At 39.1% G+C, this 17,400-nt stretch overlaps 1 protein-coding gene across 1 annotated transcript in view; it reads right to left on the reverse strand.

Moving 5' to 3' along the window:
• Positions 1-984: 984 nt before the first annotated feature.
• Positions 985-17,400, reverse strand: part of LOC122809673 (carbohydrate sulfotransferase 4-like) — a 204,369-nt gene continuing 187,953 nt past the window's right edge. Inside the window, exon 3 of the mRNA XM_044081342.1 lies at positions 985-2,349. Within this exon, the coding sequence (XP_043937277.1) occupies positions 1,149-2,324 (1,176 nt within the window). The 5' untranslated portion in view covers positions 2,325-2,349 and the 3' untranslated portion in view covers positions 985-1,148. The remainder of the gene's footprint in view (positions 2,350-17,400) is intronic.

A 17,400-nucleotide genomic window follows, 5' to 3' on the forward strand; every position in this document is an offset into this window, starting at 1 on the left:
TTTTACACCATTTACCTGCTTCAGTGGTAGTTCTTTAGACCACTTACTTACTTTTCCAGATTCTGGAACATGCAAGATATCTAAAGTAATGAGACTTTTATTACAAAGGGATCTCACATTAAAACACAGTGCCCAGTACTGGCCCTAGGGAGCACACCAGCTTTTGATACAATGTAGACTACTGGAGTATTGCTTTAAGGCAGCAATTACTTACCATTAGGAGATATTACCTCAAAGTGGCATCTGGTAAACTGGACAGGAATCAGTGTCCTCTTCTCATGGTGAAATTACTCCAAGATACAAAATCATTTTTGTTTTCCTTCTCCTCCTAAGAATAGCCAAACGCTGACAAAACAGGTAAATGTAATAGTCTGTCTCTCATCAGACATTTTCTTTTATAAATTAGATGCAAAAACAGCTGGATCACATCCCATTTGGGTCAACACAAAGGTCTTTTTAAACTTTGTTACACACTTGACACTGACTTTTCAGTTCTGTGCCTAGAAAGTAAAGTGAAAAGACACATGGAAAAAAGTAGTAGTCAATGATTATTATGAACCTGCACCTATGTAAGTATATAGCATCTCTTTGTTCCTGTGGTAAACAGATTTATGCACTTAATACATATTGCAAAAGGAGCACACAGAAAGAGCATGCACGTCATAGGGAAGTTGAAGCTGTAGAAATTAATAAAATCATTAAAAAAAATTTCTTAGTGCATTCATCATTACTACTGATGGATGCCACAGTTCTAAGTTGAAATACAACCTTTGTACAGCTTTGACCTTTGCACTTCATTTGTGTCATCCAACGTACATAATGCCATATTAAGTCACACTATTTCATTGCATGTGTAGATCATAAAACACTGTATGTGAAAGTTTCAGCACTTCCAGTTATACTGACTCCTTTTTTTACGTGACAAGTATTGATAATGAATACTTAGCTTGAAAGCACATTGAATAAAAAGCCTGGTACAGGATGTCCTATGAAGCATCTTGTAGTTAATTTTATTGTGTTAAAATGTACAGATTCACAAGCATGGTCTCTTCACATTTTGGTGAAACTAAATTGCTAAAAAAGTGTAATTGTTCAAAGTTCCATTAGTTTACATTATAATGTCTTATTGTTTCCTGAGACATGGTTAGCTACCACCAGAAATTGATTGTTTCTTGGTTTTCATCTGCATCATTTATACCTAATGTTAAATCATGCTTCAGAGCTCTTTGCTGATTTTCTGATTTGACATGTTGATAACCCATCACAGACATTAGTTCTTTACAAAGGTTTTGCACATCTTTTACAGTTTGGAAAGGAAGTTTGTACCTCCATGCTTGAGACACATTCACTGCATTACGAGAAGTTATGTCAAAGGCCTGATCTTTATCACCGACTCCTTTTCCACGTGTCATTTTTAGAATCCATTCCATAAGGTGTGGTGTCATCTTCAAGTTAACAAATTCGTACATCTCTTTTACTTTTTTAATTGGATCTCTGACCAGGTCTTCAAAGCGAATCATCATATAGCGATTGCTAAAAGAAGACAATTCTTTGGTTGCCTCTCTGTAAATCCTTAGCTGGCTTCTACAAATGTCTTCAAACACTTTATATTTATCATATTTTGTGGAATTATATGCATTCCACATTATATCATTGTCTGCGAATAAACTTGCCCAGCCTTGCTCTCGTGAGTGAAAGACAGCTCTGGGATCTCGAATGAGATGGATTACCCTCAGATTCAGCTTTGGGTCAGTAAGCAGTGGATGAAGTGTCTTAAAGCTGAACAGTCGAACTTCCTTCAAAGCAACATGACTGTAAGTTTTGCAGGTCTCTTCCACTTTACTGAAATTGGTGTTTGCACAAAGTGTCCTGCAGTGATCAGCAGACGTGATGTCTGTTCTCTGAAATGCATCACATGCAGGAGGAGTACAAAGGGCCCTACTAAATTTCCACATGAATAAGTATTGCTTCTTTTTGGGATCAGGCAAGTAGAAGTCATAAGCAGACATATCACACTGAAAAATTGATCTTAATAAGTCTCGAATGGATGCTTGCAAGATATTATATCTGCTTTTCCTCATGTTCATCCATACATGCCAGCCAGGTTCCATTAAGTAGAAAACGTCTGGATGCTGGCTGAAAATCTGGCCAACAATGGTAGACCCTGACCGCCAGGTAGAAAGAATCAATATATGGGCTTTATCTGGCACTTTCTCAGGTGAAGGTACATTGTTCTTTTGATTCAAAAAGAAAAAAGTAACTATTGTAAGCTGAATTATAAGGAAACTGGCAATTGTGCTTCTGCCAAAGTATAGCCGGACCATGGTGATCGAAATATCAGCCAGGGACCTATGGACAAAAGAAGAGAAAATAACATTTATGTTGAATGAGAAGATTTGTAAAATAATACAGTGGCCTGAAGTATTATTATCTTTCTGCATTTATAATGTTATTTATTTCTGCATTTTATTTGTTACTTCAAATTTTGTCAGAAAGTGAGTTTGCACACTGTAGCCTTGGATATGCATTGCACACACACAAACTCACACAATGACATGTGGGTGTCTCTGCATGAGTGTGTGTGTGTGTGTGTGTGTGTGTGTGTGTGTGTGTGTGTGTGTGTGTGTGTGTGTGTGTGTGTGTCACTCTCCCTCTCCATGTTTCACTCCAGTGCATGTATGCACATACAAACACATCTGTGTGGATGCATATGCAGATATACAGTCAGTGAATCCCCAAATGACTGAGCTATTGTGCAGGAAGGTTTGTCTCAAACTAATAATTGATGATAAAATCATGCATTGAAACTGAATTCCAAAAAAATGCATTATCATATCCTTTGGGAAGTTGTCTACCATGGCGAACTACCACACTGACAATATGCTTCTAAGAGTTGACCCAGCTGGTTGGGGATTTGGAACTTATGTAGACCATGATCTAACATTTGACCAACATGTGTCAATTGTTATAAGAAAGTCCTTCCATACCGCACAGCTTATAAAAAAAAGTGATTGTATCTAGATCAAAGGATGTCATTGTTCCCCTTTACTCAGCTCTCATTTGGCCAATTTATTGAATATAATGCCCCCTTTGAAATATGTCTGTCCAGACACAAACAACTGGAATGCCCACACAGATATTTTATTAAAAGGATAGATGGCCTAAACAATATGTCCTACATGGACCAACTCAAAACCCTGTCACTATACTCACTGTCCTACAGACTGCTAAGAGGTGACCTCTGTCTGGCATGCAAGACATTCTCTGACCCATTACTATGGATTTACTGCTCATCAGCAAGTTGCTTGTACTGTCAAGGTCTTTTTCAAAGTATCAGGCATCTCTCTCTCTCTCTTTGGTGAGAGATCTCTTACATAAGCTGGGATTCCAGGAGAACATTCAACAGTATTTCTTGATGACTCCTCACAGGATTATTTTTTTCTGGGGTGACAGATTCCACTGCTGGGGTTTGTCAGAAGGGAAATTACTTGGTGGTAATTATGTTGTAGTCTTTACATTTCCTGCTGCAGTATTCATTATGTATGGGATTCCCTGCCATGGAATCCCAATGCCCGGCCAGTCTACCAAAGCCTACCATTGCTTTAAGGCACAAAATGAACGGCACCAAAAAGCTCCTCACGTAGCGTAGTGCATAATGATGATGTTCAGACATACCATCCACAGAACTTCTTTGCCGCCAGTCCAAACACTGTTTTTAATCACTGGTCTGTTAGTCTACATCCATTTTTTCTGCCATTTTCACTGTATTTTTTTTATTCCGGTAATTACACCTGTTTGCTGAAGTCCTCACCATTGCAGATAAGTATCTAGTTAGGGTTTTGTTCTTTTTCTTGAATTTTTTGTGCTGTTTGGGGTTAATGTCATCCAGGAAGGGTAAATGCCAGTGTGGGAGACAGATTCACCAAAAGACTACCACAATAAGTGCCTTTTATGCCTAGGAGTATCTCATGATCATAGGTCTTGTTTGATTTTTTCAGGCATTCTTCCAAAAATCCCTTCACAGTAGGCTTTCTTCCCTTTCATTGTGCCCTGAGAACTAGCATCTTAAGCTTCTTGCTAAAGATACAATTGAAGGAACTTCCTGCCCTGAGGGTCAGCCATCAGGAAAGAAGAAGGTGAAAAAGGTAAGACCAGAATCTTCCACTGTCCATGCTTTGCCAGGTGTTTCTCCCAAGGTTGTTACAAACTCAGAGGCTCGCCTGGCTGTGTTGTTGGATTTCTGTGCTGCATCCAGGTTGGAGGCAGCCAAAGATCTGGTGGGAACCCCGTCCAATGAGGCTTTGCAGGCATCCATTTCAGACGTTCGAGAGAACCATGGATGATTGCTTCCGTGGGGTCAATAGGAGGTTCTGCAGATTCTTTTTAAGGAAGAAGTTCCTACTATGGTTGTTGAATGCTGTCCGGAGTCAGAGCCTACTAAGTTTTCAAGAGCAGATTTCTCCTTAAAAAAGAAAGAAAAAATTAAACCTGTTTCTTCTGCTCTTAGGGATCCTCAAAGTGAGTGGCGGGCCTTTACTCAGGGGATATTTAATGCTTTACTGTCACTAAGGCCTCCTCAAGGGGTTTTGGTTCCTGCCCCTCCTTGGTCCTCTTCTCCACTTAAAAGGCCGAGGAACTGAATTCTTCTGAGGGAGAGTTGGATTCTGATGAATAATCCCCTACTTATTCTATTCAGATTCCTTCTCCTTTTAGACTATGGGTCAGAGGAGGAGGAATGTAATAGTCCAGATACTCCTTCTGGGTAAATTTCCTGTAGGGACACAATCTCTAGGATGATGGGAATTTAATCTTCTAAACCTCCGCCTATTCCTCCTGTTTTTGCTGCTTTATTGGATGTTTTTTCCAATGCTTCTAAAGTGCCTGATTGTTTGCCCCCTGCACCCAAGAAACCTGATAGGTTTTATAGGGTGCCTGAGGATTTTTCCTTTTGTCCTACTGCTGACCTCTCTGTGGTGTCTGTAGTCTCTGATAAGCCATATGAATTGCTTCCTTCATTCAAGTTACTGCCTTTTGACAAGGACAACAGAAACATACACAGGATGGGTAAGAAGGTTTATACTTCAGATAACCTAGCTTTTAGGGCAATTAATTATCAGACCCATATATCTAGGTTTGTGTTGGTTTTTCTTTCTCAGGCTTGTTAGCTTTTTTCTGATCTTCCAGACTCTGAGATTAAATCTTCTGCTCTTTCCTTGCTAGGGACTTCCTCTCAAGTAGTTCTTCATTTGATCAAATGTAGTTATGATGCAGCAGATGCCTGTTCTAGGGCTGCTGCTTTTGGTTCAGTAATAAGGAGGAATTCTTGGCTTAGACTTCAACCTTTACCTGATCATATTAAGGCTAAGTTGATGGATGCTCCTCTGCATAATAAACCTTTGTTTGGGGAAGTGGCTACTGGTTTGTTTAAGTCTCTTTGGGACAAGGAGAAGGCCTTACAGGAGCTTAAACATGTTTGTTTCTCTTCTGCCTAAATTTCACAGAAACTACCCTTCTAAACCAGCCTTTGTTCATAGGCAATCTTGCCCTCTGCTAAAGGTAAAAAGGGTGGTAAACAGGTTTCCCTTGCTAAGGCCACTCAGACTGCAGGAATTCAAAAGTCTTCATTTCCTTACAAACCAGGTACTGTCTGACTATCTGCCTGTTCACAGCAACATTCCTCTTTTTTTTTTCCTATTTGTCTTAGAATCACCCAGGATTTTTGGGTCCTGTTAATCATTCATCATGGGTACTTCATGGTGGGGTTATCACATCCTCCTTTTATGGGCATTCCTCAGCCTCCTCATAACAGCTTCCATTTTTCCCAGAGTTTCTTCAAGATGTCTTGTGCCAGGGTACTATTCAAGAGGTGCCTGTGGCCCAAAGGGGGAAGGGTTTTTTTTTTTTCAAGAATGTTTCTAGTGCCCAGAAAAGAGGGTACTTGGAGACTGATTCTAGACCTCTCTCATCTAAACACTTTCCCGAAGGTGCCTTCCTTTCAGATGTTGTCCCTTCAGTCTCTGTTTCCTTTTTCTGCTCCCTCAGGCCTTTCTGATGTCCCTGGATCTCAAGGATGCTTATCTCCATATTCTGATCCCTCCTCTTTTCAGGAAGCTTTTGTGTTTGCACAAACAAGAGGTGATAAATATAAATACTAAATTTGTTTACAATTTTAAAATGTTTGATATGTTACCTTATACATTACATTTTATATTCAAGTCATTCATTCAGGTATTTTCTCTTAAGCAAGACTGTATATATGTCATAAACCAGGGGTGTGATTTAGTTGAGTTTAGAGGTGTGGTTTGTGATGTCACTACACATGCACTTTAGGTTACAAGATTTAAAAAGCTATTGGAACATTTTTTATTTGTCTGATGACGTTCCTAGTTTGTTTCAGGGACAAAAGCCCTAGCCTTTTACTGCTGTATAAATAAAATGGATTTATCACTTCTTTGTGGAGTCCTTTGGCCTGCATTTGCTTTTCTGTGGATTATTGGTTTGTTGCTGCTTTTTTGGTTTTGTTTGTGTAAGCTTTTGTGTTTCTCGTTTTCTTCCTTGCATGTTCAGTTCTATGCTTTGTCCTTTGGCCTTTCTACTGCCCTAAGGGTATTCACCAAAAGCCTTGCTTCTGTGATTGCTTTTTGCAGGCTTCAAGGGATTCAAATATTTCTTTACCTGGACAACCTGCTGATTCAGACATCCTCTCCTGAGGTCCTTTTGCAAAATCTTTGTTTTGCCATTTCTCTTCTTCAGATCCTGGGGTTCATTATAAACTTCAAAAAGTCTTCTCTGTCTCCTTCTCAGATCATGTCTTTCTGGGTTGCAGGATTCAGATGGTGCCAGTGCTGGCATTCCTGCCTCCTCCAAAAGCCTTAACCCTCATTTCTTACTTCCAAACTCTTCTTCCCCTGGCCTCCATTACAGCCAGGGAGTTTCTGGGAGCTCTGGGTTTCATGGCTTCCACCATTCTGATGCACCCTCTGGCCAAATCCCACATGAGGAAGTTCCAGCGGTTTCTGAAGTTGGTGTGGCTTCAGCATGTGTATTCTTTGACTTTACAGCTTTTCTTCTTCCTTGTCTCAAGAAGGAACTTCTCTGGTGGATTCAACAGTTGTCCCTGAATCCAGGGCTCTTTTTTCATCCCCTTCTTCCCTCTCAGGATCTGTTCACATATGCTTCAGATGTGGGATGGGGAGCAACTTTTGGCTCCCTGAAGGTATAAGGAGTCTGTTCACCCTTTCAGCAGAAGGAGCACATCAACATTAAAGAAATGAGGGCTCTTATGCTGGCTTTTCCTCTTTTCTTCATGACGCCTCTCAATGTATTCACAGACAATACCACAGTTATGTGGTATATCAACAAACGGGGGAATAAGATCTTACCTTCCTTGCCAATTGGCACTTCTGGTATGGGATCTGGCTGTGAAGTATCAAGTGACTCCCCAGGCAGTTTATATTCCTTCAGATCAGAACATTGTGGCAGATACTCTGAGCAGGTCCTTTACTCAATCCAGTGAATGGATGCTTCATGGGGATGTGTTTCTGACATTGCTCACCAGTGGGGTACTTCTCAAGTAAATATCTTTGCCTCCCATCTGAACAATCAACTTCCTCTGTTTTATGCCGGTGACCCACATCTTCTGTTGTGGAAAGTGAACGCCCTCTCTTTTTCTTGGAAATGGATGCTTCTTTATGCATTCCCTCCCCTTCCTCTCATTCTGAAAGTCCGGTTCAAGATTCAACATAATGCTCCCAAAATCTTGTTGATGACTCCCTTTTGGCCATGATAGCACTGGTTCTCTCTATTTCTGCAGCTAGCCAAGGGCTATTATCACAAGTTACCTTGCCAGGTGGACCTACTCAAATAAGACAAGGGATCTCTCATCCATCCCCACCTGTCCACGCTTCAACTAACACTGTGGGTGATGGGGTTTTGATTTCTCATAGACATCTTTTTTTGAGGACGTGCTGCAGGTCCTGTAGGAGGCCAGGAAACCTACTACTAGGAAATGATACTTATCTAAATGGAAGAGGTTTTCTATTTGGTGTGTTTCTTGTAACATGGACCCACTTACAGTGGATGTCCCTTTGGTTCTCTCTTATTTGTGTGAGTTGCTCAATGCTGGCTTGGCCTATTCTTCTATTAAGGCTCACTTATCAGCTTTTTCTGCTTGTCTGCCTTTAACTCATCCTTTAGCTTCTAATTTTGAGGCTAAGCAATTTCTTAAAGGTGTCCTTAATATTAGACCTCCCAGGAAGCTTGTTCCACCTCCCTCAGACCTTAATTTTATTCTGGAGAAATTGACTCAGGCTCTTTTTGAGCCTGCTGTTTTAGCTTCCTTGCAACATTGTTCTTTCAAAACAGTTTTTTTGTTAGCTCTTACTTCTGCCAGACAGGTGTCTGAGCTGCAAGCCCTTATGGCTTGTCCGCATTTTTTTGATATTCCATGAGAACAGGGTGTCCTTGCATACTAATCCTTCTTTTATGCCTAAGGTCATTAATGAGTTGTCACTTAATCAGTCTTTTAATTTGCCTACCTTTGTCTCTTCTCCGCAATCTGACAGTGAGAAGGTGCTTCATACCTTGGGCAATAAGACTAAAGCTATCAGAAAATCTGATCAGTTGTTTGTTTCCTTTCATCCTAGGTCTTTAAGCTTGGCTGTTTCCAAGCAAACTATTTCTACTTGGATTTCAAAGGCTATTTCTTTTTGTTACTCTTTTCATGGTGAGAGCCTTCCTTCTTCTGTAAAGGCTCATTCTGCTAGAGCTGTGGCTTCTTCTGGTGCTTTTTTCAAGGGCTTAGTCACTAATTCTATTCTTAAAGCAGCTACCTGGACTTCTGTGCATACTTTTACCAAGCACTACATGTTAGAGGGTATCTCCAGAGCTAGAGCTGGTTTTGCTAATGCCATTCTTCATGGCTTCCTCCTCCTAAGCTTCTTCTTGAGCTTTGGCACTCTCCCATTTGTAATGAATACTGCAATGATGAATGTAAGGACATAGTACAGTTGTGTAAAATCTTAACATAATGGCAGATGTCCTTGCCTTAACATAACGGTAGATGTCCTTGCCTTCACTGCTGTAGTATTCACTCCCTCCCAATATACCCCTAGTCTTTTTTTCCTTCCTGGATGTGCAGGTTCTCTTTGGTTTCTTTGGAATGGTGTTCCTACTGGGGCAATCAGTTCTGAGGATGGCATGTCTAAATGTCACCTTTATGCCCTATGTTACACAAGAAGTGTTTGGGTTATGTTCAGTGTACCTTAACTCAATGGTAGGCTTTGGTCGACTTGCCAGACATCAGGCTTCCATGGCAGCGAATCCCATAAGTAATGAATACTGCATCAGTGAAGTTAAGGACATCTACTGTTATGGTAAGATTTTACACAGCTGTACTATATCCCTAAACCCAGGTCTCCCCTTCTCCATCCCTGTTCTAAAGCAATTAGTCACCACAAATGTCTCAGACTTTTCTTCAGCAGTTTCAGGAGGGATAACAGTGCAAAGTGTGTGGGACACCAACAACAGACAGAAGCACATACGTATAAAAGAGATGCTAGCCTTAATAAATGGAGTTAACTCACTGAATCATCCCCAGAACCTATTCAAGTTGTTACAGACAATACCACAGTCATGTGGTACATCATCAAGCAAGGGGGAACCCGGATTTATACCTCTATGCAGACTAGCCATATCAGCTTGGTATATGGCTTCATATACAATCTAACCCTGCAAGCATCTTACATTCCTTTAGAGCAAAACTGCGTGGCAAACAAGCTGAGGAGGACAAGGGCAGACACAATGTAAACTAGATCAGGACTTGAAGACAGTACTAATAGAGGCAAGAAAGCCTGCTACTAGAAAATAATATATTAGCAAATGGAAAGGTTTTCTAATTGGTGCAAACAACATAACCAGTACCCATTAAAGGCTGGTTGTTCTCTGGTTTTACAATATCTGTGTGAGTTTCTATCCTATGGCCTTTCTTGCTTCTCTACCAAAGTTCAATTATCAGGCATTTCAGCATATATGCCTTTGGATCCTCCTCTTTCAGTGTATTCTCATGTCAAAATGTTTTTGAGAGGTTTTCGCATAATAGGCCTCGAAGAAAACAGTCAGCCTCTTTTTGTGATCTTAATTTTACATTAGAGAAGCTAACATTTGCTCCATTTTAACAGCTAACCTGGCTGACTTCAAGTTCTTAACACAGAAAACGGTTTTACTGATTGCTCTAATCTCTGCAAGAAAGGGTATCTGACTTGCAAGCTCTTGTGGTGAGTCTACCATATTTCATTTCCCACAAGGGCAAGGTTTCTTTGAGAACTAATCCTTTTATCCCTAAAATGGTATCCAGGTTTACTTTAAGCCAAACTATCCATCTTCCTGTTTTCTTTCCTGACCCCCCAAATAAGGGAGAAAGGATGATTCATACCTTGGATTTCCAGAGACAACTGTGGTATTATCTTGACAGAATTAAATCTTTCAGATCTTTGGATCAATTGTTCATTTCTTGTGAAGGTAAAAAGAAGGGACAACCTGTGTCAAAACAGACTATTTCTAAATGATTGTCAACGGCTATTACTTTTTCTTATACTCACCACAGCAAAATTATTCCAGGCAGAGCTCACTTTGTTTCATCTATGGCTTTTTGAAAAGAGTTGGATTCTAGGAGTATTCTAGAACTGCAACATGGTCCTTTGTACATACTTTTACATAGCACTATAAGTTGGATCCCTTCTATAAGTCTAGATCAGGTTTTGCTAGGACCATTCTCCCAGGGTTCCTGGACTCTTCTCCTTCCACCTCCCAAATGCTGTAAGCTGAGGTACTCTACTCATATAGCTAAGGATACTGCAGCAGTGATTAGTATGATGACCATAGTAAAGTTATGTTAGTAAACATATTTATTGATATGTACTTAGTGGGAAAATCTGACTGGGTAGAAGTCCATTTTCAGTGGAGGCCTGGGGAGAAAAGCTCCAAATTATTACAAAACATTTTGAGAACAATGATTTTATAATCTTAAAAAAATAAAATAAAATCATCTGCAGTTTAAATAATTATAACAAGTTAGACATACAATAAAAACACTGGTTAAGAATCGATGCAAGTTATATGACAATCATTTAATATTTAGAGAAATGGTAGACAGTTTATAGATAAATTAAAGGTAAGTTAGTCTAATACAAACAGGAACTGCAATATGAAGGAAAGGAAAGAGAGAAAGTCAGAGAAGAGCATTTGATAGAAGCAAGGAAGTAAGTGAAGAAGGGAGAGTAAGGCAGTATAAGGAATGAAAAGGTGCTTGTTCACGTTTAGGGATATAGTTTATCCTGGTTTTGAGCAAGAACAGAGACAGATTTCAGCTAGAAAGCCTTTCAGAGTGGTTTTAAATATGGAAGAGGGGTATTGACTTGTTGGATACAGGCAAGAAGTTCCTGGCCTAAACAGCTTTGTATGAGTACAGACAGTGCCCAGCAGATCTGATAGGTTTGGATATGGGAGATTTTGGTCACTGGATCCCAATGACCAACTGGGAACATAGTTGTGCAGAATGTTTTTTTAGTGATGGACAGGCAGATGGATGCTGAATAATTTTATAGGTGGTAAGAAGCTGTTGACAAGGCAGTTCTAACCATTTTAGGCTTTTCAGTGCTATACAGTAGTAGGTTCTGAGAGGGGTATTTGCTGCAAATTTAGCAACTTTGCTATAGCATTGTTCAAATTTTAATTTTTGTGAAGCCTGGACTTTAGTAAGGATGGGAGCACCATAAAGAAGTGTGGGGAGGAGATAAGTAGTGGCAAGTGTAGTTTTAGTTGTCATTGAGAATGTCTTTGGCTCTGTAAAGCATCCCTAGTTTTTGATGAGTTTTTCTTATGCAATTTTGTATATGCAGGTCAAATGTAAGATTATCTACTGTCAATGTCACCCCTAATAATTTACTATGAGAAGTAACTTCAGTGGTTGTATTATCAAGCGAGAGGACTTTAGATTTTGTTTTTTCATGAGAGAGGGATTTGGGGAAAACAATATTAGCTTGGTCTTTTTTGGGTTGAGCATGTATTGTAAGTTATGAAGCCATCTTTCAGTGGCTGCTAAAACTTCCTATGTATTTTTTTTGGAGGTATACCCATTTTGTCATTTGTGAAAATGAGAGTAGAATTATCTGCATATTGTAGTAGGGTCTATATTAGATCAGCGAACGCTGATTGATCGACCTTATGTAAGCGAAAGCTTACAATCTCAAACTGTCAGATCAGCAATTTTTTTCCTAGGGAAAAAATCGCTGATCCAAAACACATACACACAACACAAGCACACCAAACAAACAGAAATCCACACAAATACACCTAAAATCTGACACCTAACCCTACACTAAACTATGCACACACCACTAACTATCCACTTACCTTAACCCAAACCCTAACCCTAAGGTCTGTCACTATCGCACACTCACCTCACCCGCTCCCTAACCCTAACTCACCTAAACCCACCCTAACCCTCACGTCCACACAATCGCACACATACCTAACCCGCCCCCTAACCCTAACTCACCTAACCCACCAAAACACTCACATCCACACAATCCCACACTTACCTGAATCCGACCCGTAACTTTCCACCACAGCACTGAAAATACCGAAGCAACAGAAACGGACAACCAAATTATTTCCCTAGGAAAAAATTTGGGTTTCTGTTGCTTCGATATTTTGAACATTCGCTTAAATAAGGTTGACCAATCAGCGTTCACTTGTTTAAGCATTCACTGATCTAATATAGACCCTTGTATTAGGGTGGCCTGTTGTGTAGTTGTATAGAGGGTGTTGGTGAAAATGTTAAAGAGGAGGGGACCAACGATAGAGCCTTGTGGTACACCGCTGGTGACTGCGAGGTAAGGAGAGGATGTGACATGCCATTTTAGTGACTGATACCCATTGAATAAGTAGCTTTTGAACCACAGAAGGGTGGGCTGGGAGAGATCTTGTGAGGACATTTGAAGTATAAGTTTGCTGTGACAATCTGTCAAAGACTTTAGACAAGTCTAGAGATAAGTAAGCAACTAGTTTGCCATTATATCTAGCTTTATTGACAGTATCTATATAGGTTAGAAGGGCAGTGCTAGTACTATGGGAAGGATGGAAGCCGTGTTGTATAGAGGATAGGAGTTCTTATGCAGAAGATAGCCCAGAAATTGTTTTTGAATATATTTTTCAAGTATTTTGGTGAGATGAGATATGATTGCTATAGGTCTGAAGTTATTAATGTCTGTTGAATTACCTCCTTTGTGCAGAGGGATAATGTATGACTTTTTCCAGAGAAAGGGAATATGGGATTCCTGGATTGACCTATTTATAAGGAGTGAGACAAGACAGGCAATGCTATTGCCTGCTTTTTTTAGGTACTCATTTAGAAGGTCATTAGCTGAAGAAGAGTACGATTTAAGTTTCTTTAAGAGTAGTTTTATATAAGATGTGGGCACACGTTTGAAGGTGTAAGTTGATGTGATGATATGTGACTGTTGGGCAGGGTTGGGATTAGATGTTGTGGAATTCTTGGTTAGAGATGCTATACTATCTATAAAATAAGAGTTGAACTGTATTGCTGTATTGCAGTTTTGATTGCTGAATTATCGATAGAAGAGTTTGGGATGATTTTCTGGCCAGGCTTTAAGATTTCTTTAATGGATGGGTAGAATTTTTAGAGTTCTGTTTAGTATCATTCTGAAAGTTATTATAGTAAAGTATGTTGTCTTTGTTTATTTGCTTTTTTGATTGTGAAGCATTCTGAAGTTTTCAAGATATTGAGGTGTTTTATATTTTGCCATTCTTTCTATTCATGTATAGCCAAATTGCATTATTTGTTTTTAGTCTCTTCCTTCTAGGAGGTGCAAGGCTATGTAGGATATTTAGAAAAGTTGCATTGAACTCATTTACAGCATTGTCTAATAGGAGGATTTTTAGGAAATTTGTTGTTAGTGTCGTAATGAACATTTCTGGATTAAACTTGGAAAGGTTGCATGTTGTTTAATAAATACTCTGTTTAACTGGATGTGTGAGATGTCTGGTCATATAGATTGGAGAAGATCACTAAGAGACTCTGACATTGGGCTTGTGGTGATGTATTTGCTAGGGTCTGATACTAGGATCCAGTCTAATAGCAAATTTGATGTCTTGCTGTAATGTGTCGGCTATTAATTAGTTGTGTGTAACTATATAAGTTCATGCTAGATGTAGGGAAATTAGAGTTTATGTTCGACCAAGTGACATTCACAATACCTAGAAGTATTTTTTTCTTGTGAAAATGTTATGGATATCCAGTGTGTAGGATATCTTTCAGTATAGCTGTATTTGTTTATAATTGTTTATTTGGAGGAAAGCAATACGAAGCTCTGCTAAACTGAATTTTGATATTGGTTTGCTATAAGGGGAAATGTGGTAGGTGTTGTGAAATATTAAATCAATGCTACCACCTTCCCTCTTTATATCATCATTACAGATGATATTACAGCCAGGAGGTGTAACTTCAGAGTCTTTTATGTTGAGTTTAAGCCAGGTTTCAGTTACAACGAGAATGTCAGGCTTATGTTGGGTAATACAGGCATGCAGTTCAGCAGTTTTATTTATTATGCCTCTAACATTTATTGCAGCAAAAATTAGATCACCATGGTTGGGGATTGGCTGGTGTTGGGTTAGAGAAGTGTGCGGGAGAGAATTATGTTTGTATTCACTGGGATAGGTGCGGCCAGGATTAGAGTGTATATCTCCTCCTAGAAGGATTTTAGTATATTGTGGAATTATGCATATTTGATATTTGGAAAGGATTCTTGCACTTAATTTTGTTTTGGCTTGAGTTGAAGTATAGTTAATTAGTCTATATTTAGAATAAAAGTGAGGGACAATATTAAATAGGTTTGATGCAATGTATGGAGTATATAAAGAGGAAGTATGGATAGGTGGTTGGGACAGAGTTAGAGAGATGAGAAATATCATTGAGTCATGGTAGGATGAAAGATTGCACTATAGGAGGAGAAGAATAGAGGATAAGTTGAAGAGTAGCCTAATTAAGTACAATAATTTGTATTTTATAAATGGCAGGTAGTGTGGAATTAGCAATGAAGAAAGAAGTAAGAAGTTGCAGGGCAGTAGGAGGTTCAATGATGGTGGATTCTGAAAGCTGGTAGATGATAGGTAACGGGAGACATATTTTCTATAAAAGAAGATAGTCAGGTTTTCCTGGTATTTTCTCTGGAATGTAAGGAACAGAGGTGTATGAAAGGCTGGAGTATAATGATGTAGTCAGAATAAGAAGAAATGAGGGTTTATGAGGGAAAATTAAAAGATACAATGTGGAATAGATGGGTACTGTTAGGGAGGGTTGTGATTATGAAAGGATGTAGTGCAAAGCAGTATGGGAGGAAGAAAGATGGTTGGGAATGAGGCAAAAAATTAAATGGAGATAGGAAAGCAGGATACAAGAAAGAGAAGTGTATATATGGAGCTAGTAAGGTCATCTGGGGAGATTTTGGAACTAGAGTCACAAATGAAATATGTATGTAGGAAGTATAATGTTAAGAGGGTGACTGGCAGTTATGGCTAGGAGAGCGAGGCAAACCAATGTGTATTGAGACTGACTGTAGCAGGCTTCCCACTCTAGGGTCAAATTATAACTGACAGCAATCAGTTTACAGCCAGTACAAAGCAATTAACCAACAATTAACTAACAAAGTAAAATAGGTTTTCTGTCATTTCCTGAGGCCAAATAACTGGCATGTGCAGTATAGTCAAGAAAAAGTGGACAGTGGCCAACTTAGTAAGAGGTCCTTAGTTTGCACGGACTATTTCACAGTGACTTTCAATCACAGAGCAGGCATGTATTTGACTAATTAAAGTTAATACTTGTCATGGTTCCTCATGTTAAATGTGCTTATATTATACCATGACAAAAGTCTCAGTAAACTTGTTAGAGTAGATCCTTGTGGTACAGCTCCTGCAGTATCAAGGTCAGATGTGGTGACCGCAGGCTATTATACAATGACAAAATTCTAAGTAACCTTGTGGTAGTAGGGCCTTGTGGCAACGCTCTTGCACTATCGAGGTCAGATGTAGTTAATGCAGGCTATTATACAATGGCAAAATTACTTGGACAGGAATGTTCCTTTATGCCCTTTCCACTGATTCACAAGTTATGTCTGCAAGTTCAGAAAGACCAAACAAAAAAAGAAGTGGATATCTTACACCAAAGGCTCCACCAAACAAATCCATAGTACAGCAAACAGCAAAAAGAGAGTTGGAACCACTGGGCAGTATAACGATCCAAAATTTATTAAAATGAGTTGTAATTAAAACAAATAAAATGCTCTTTAAGCCCTTTTGGGTGTTGACCCTTCATCAGATAGTACAACATTAAAAACTGCCTTCAATTTTATATATCACAGGATCAATCAAATTCAATATTGAGCCCTCCTTTTCTTCAGGGCTGGCTTTAAAGGTACAACAGCATTTAATCCTGGTACTTTATCAGCCCCCAATTTAATTATCCATCTCATTTCCATTTATTCAGTCTGATTCTTTGAATTACCCATTCTAACATTTTTACGTATCACTTAAACAAAAATTGTCCATGATTCTGTTGAATGTGACAATACAGTGCGTTATGTATGTTGCATAACCTTACTTCTGACATATGTTTAAGGATCTTATCCTTCAGTCTACAATTGCTCTTCCCCACATACATTGTTGACATACTGTTAAGTAAATAGCATTTTGGGTGTTGCAGCCTGCATATGTGTTCAGATAGTAAGATTTCTTGGTTTTTGGATATACAAACAAATTATCCTTCTTTATATATGAACAAGCCTTGCATCGCTGACAGGTATATGTGCCATTTTTTACTTTTCCGGCACCCTTAGTGACATTCAACCATGGTTCATGACAGAGAATGTCCTTTAATTTCTTATTCCGCTTAAATGTGAACCTAGGCTGTGCTCCTACTACTTGAGAGTTCTTTTCATCTGTCAGCAAAATACCCCAGTTATTCCTAATAATCTGACAGATTCCTCCAATATCACTACTGTAAGTAAGGTGCATATATGTCTCATTCATATTCATGCCCTGCTTAGCAGTCCCCATTTCGGGTACTTTGTTATGATGATACCAGGGTTTTGCACTAGTAGTCCTCTTTAATCTAATATGGGCTACCTCTTTCTCTAGAAGCTTCTTGTTGTACCCTCTCTTTTTTAAGGTTATACTCCAATGCACTGATCTCATGGTTAAACTCATCATTTTCAGTACAAAGTCTGGAGATTCTACAGGCTTTTCCCCTTATAATATTCTTAAAAATGTGTTGTGGGTGCATTCTGTCAAATTCCAACAAGGCTTCTTATATATACAAGTTTCCTG

This window comes from Protopterus annectens, chromosome 8.part0 (assembly GCF_019279795.1).
Source record: "Protopterus annectens isolate FY-2018-M chromosome 8.part0, PAN1.0, whole genome shotgun sequence".
NCBI lineage: Eukaryota > Metazoa > Chordata > Ceratodontiformes > Protopteridae > Protopterus > Protopterus annectens.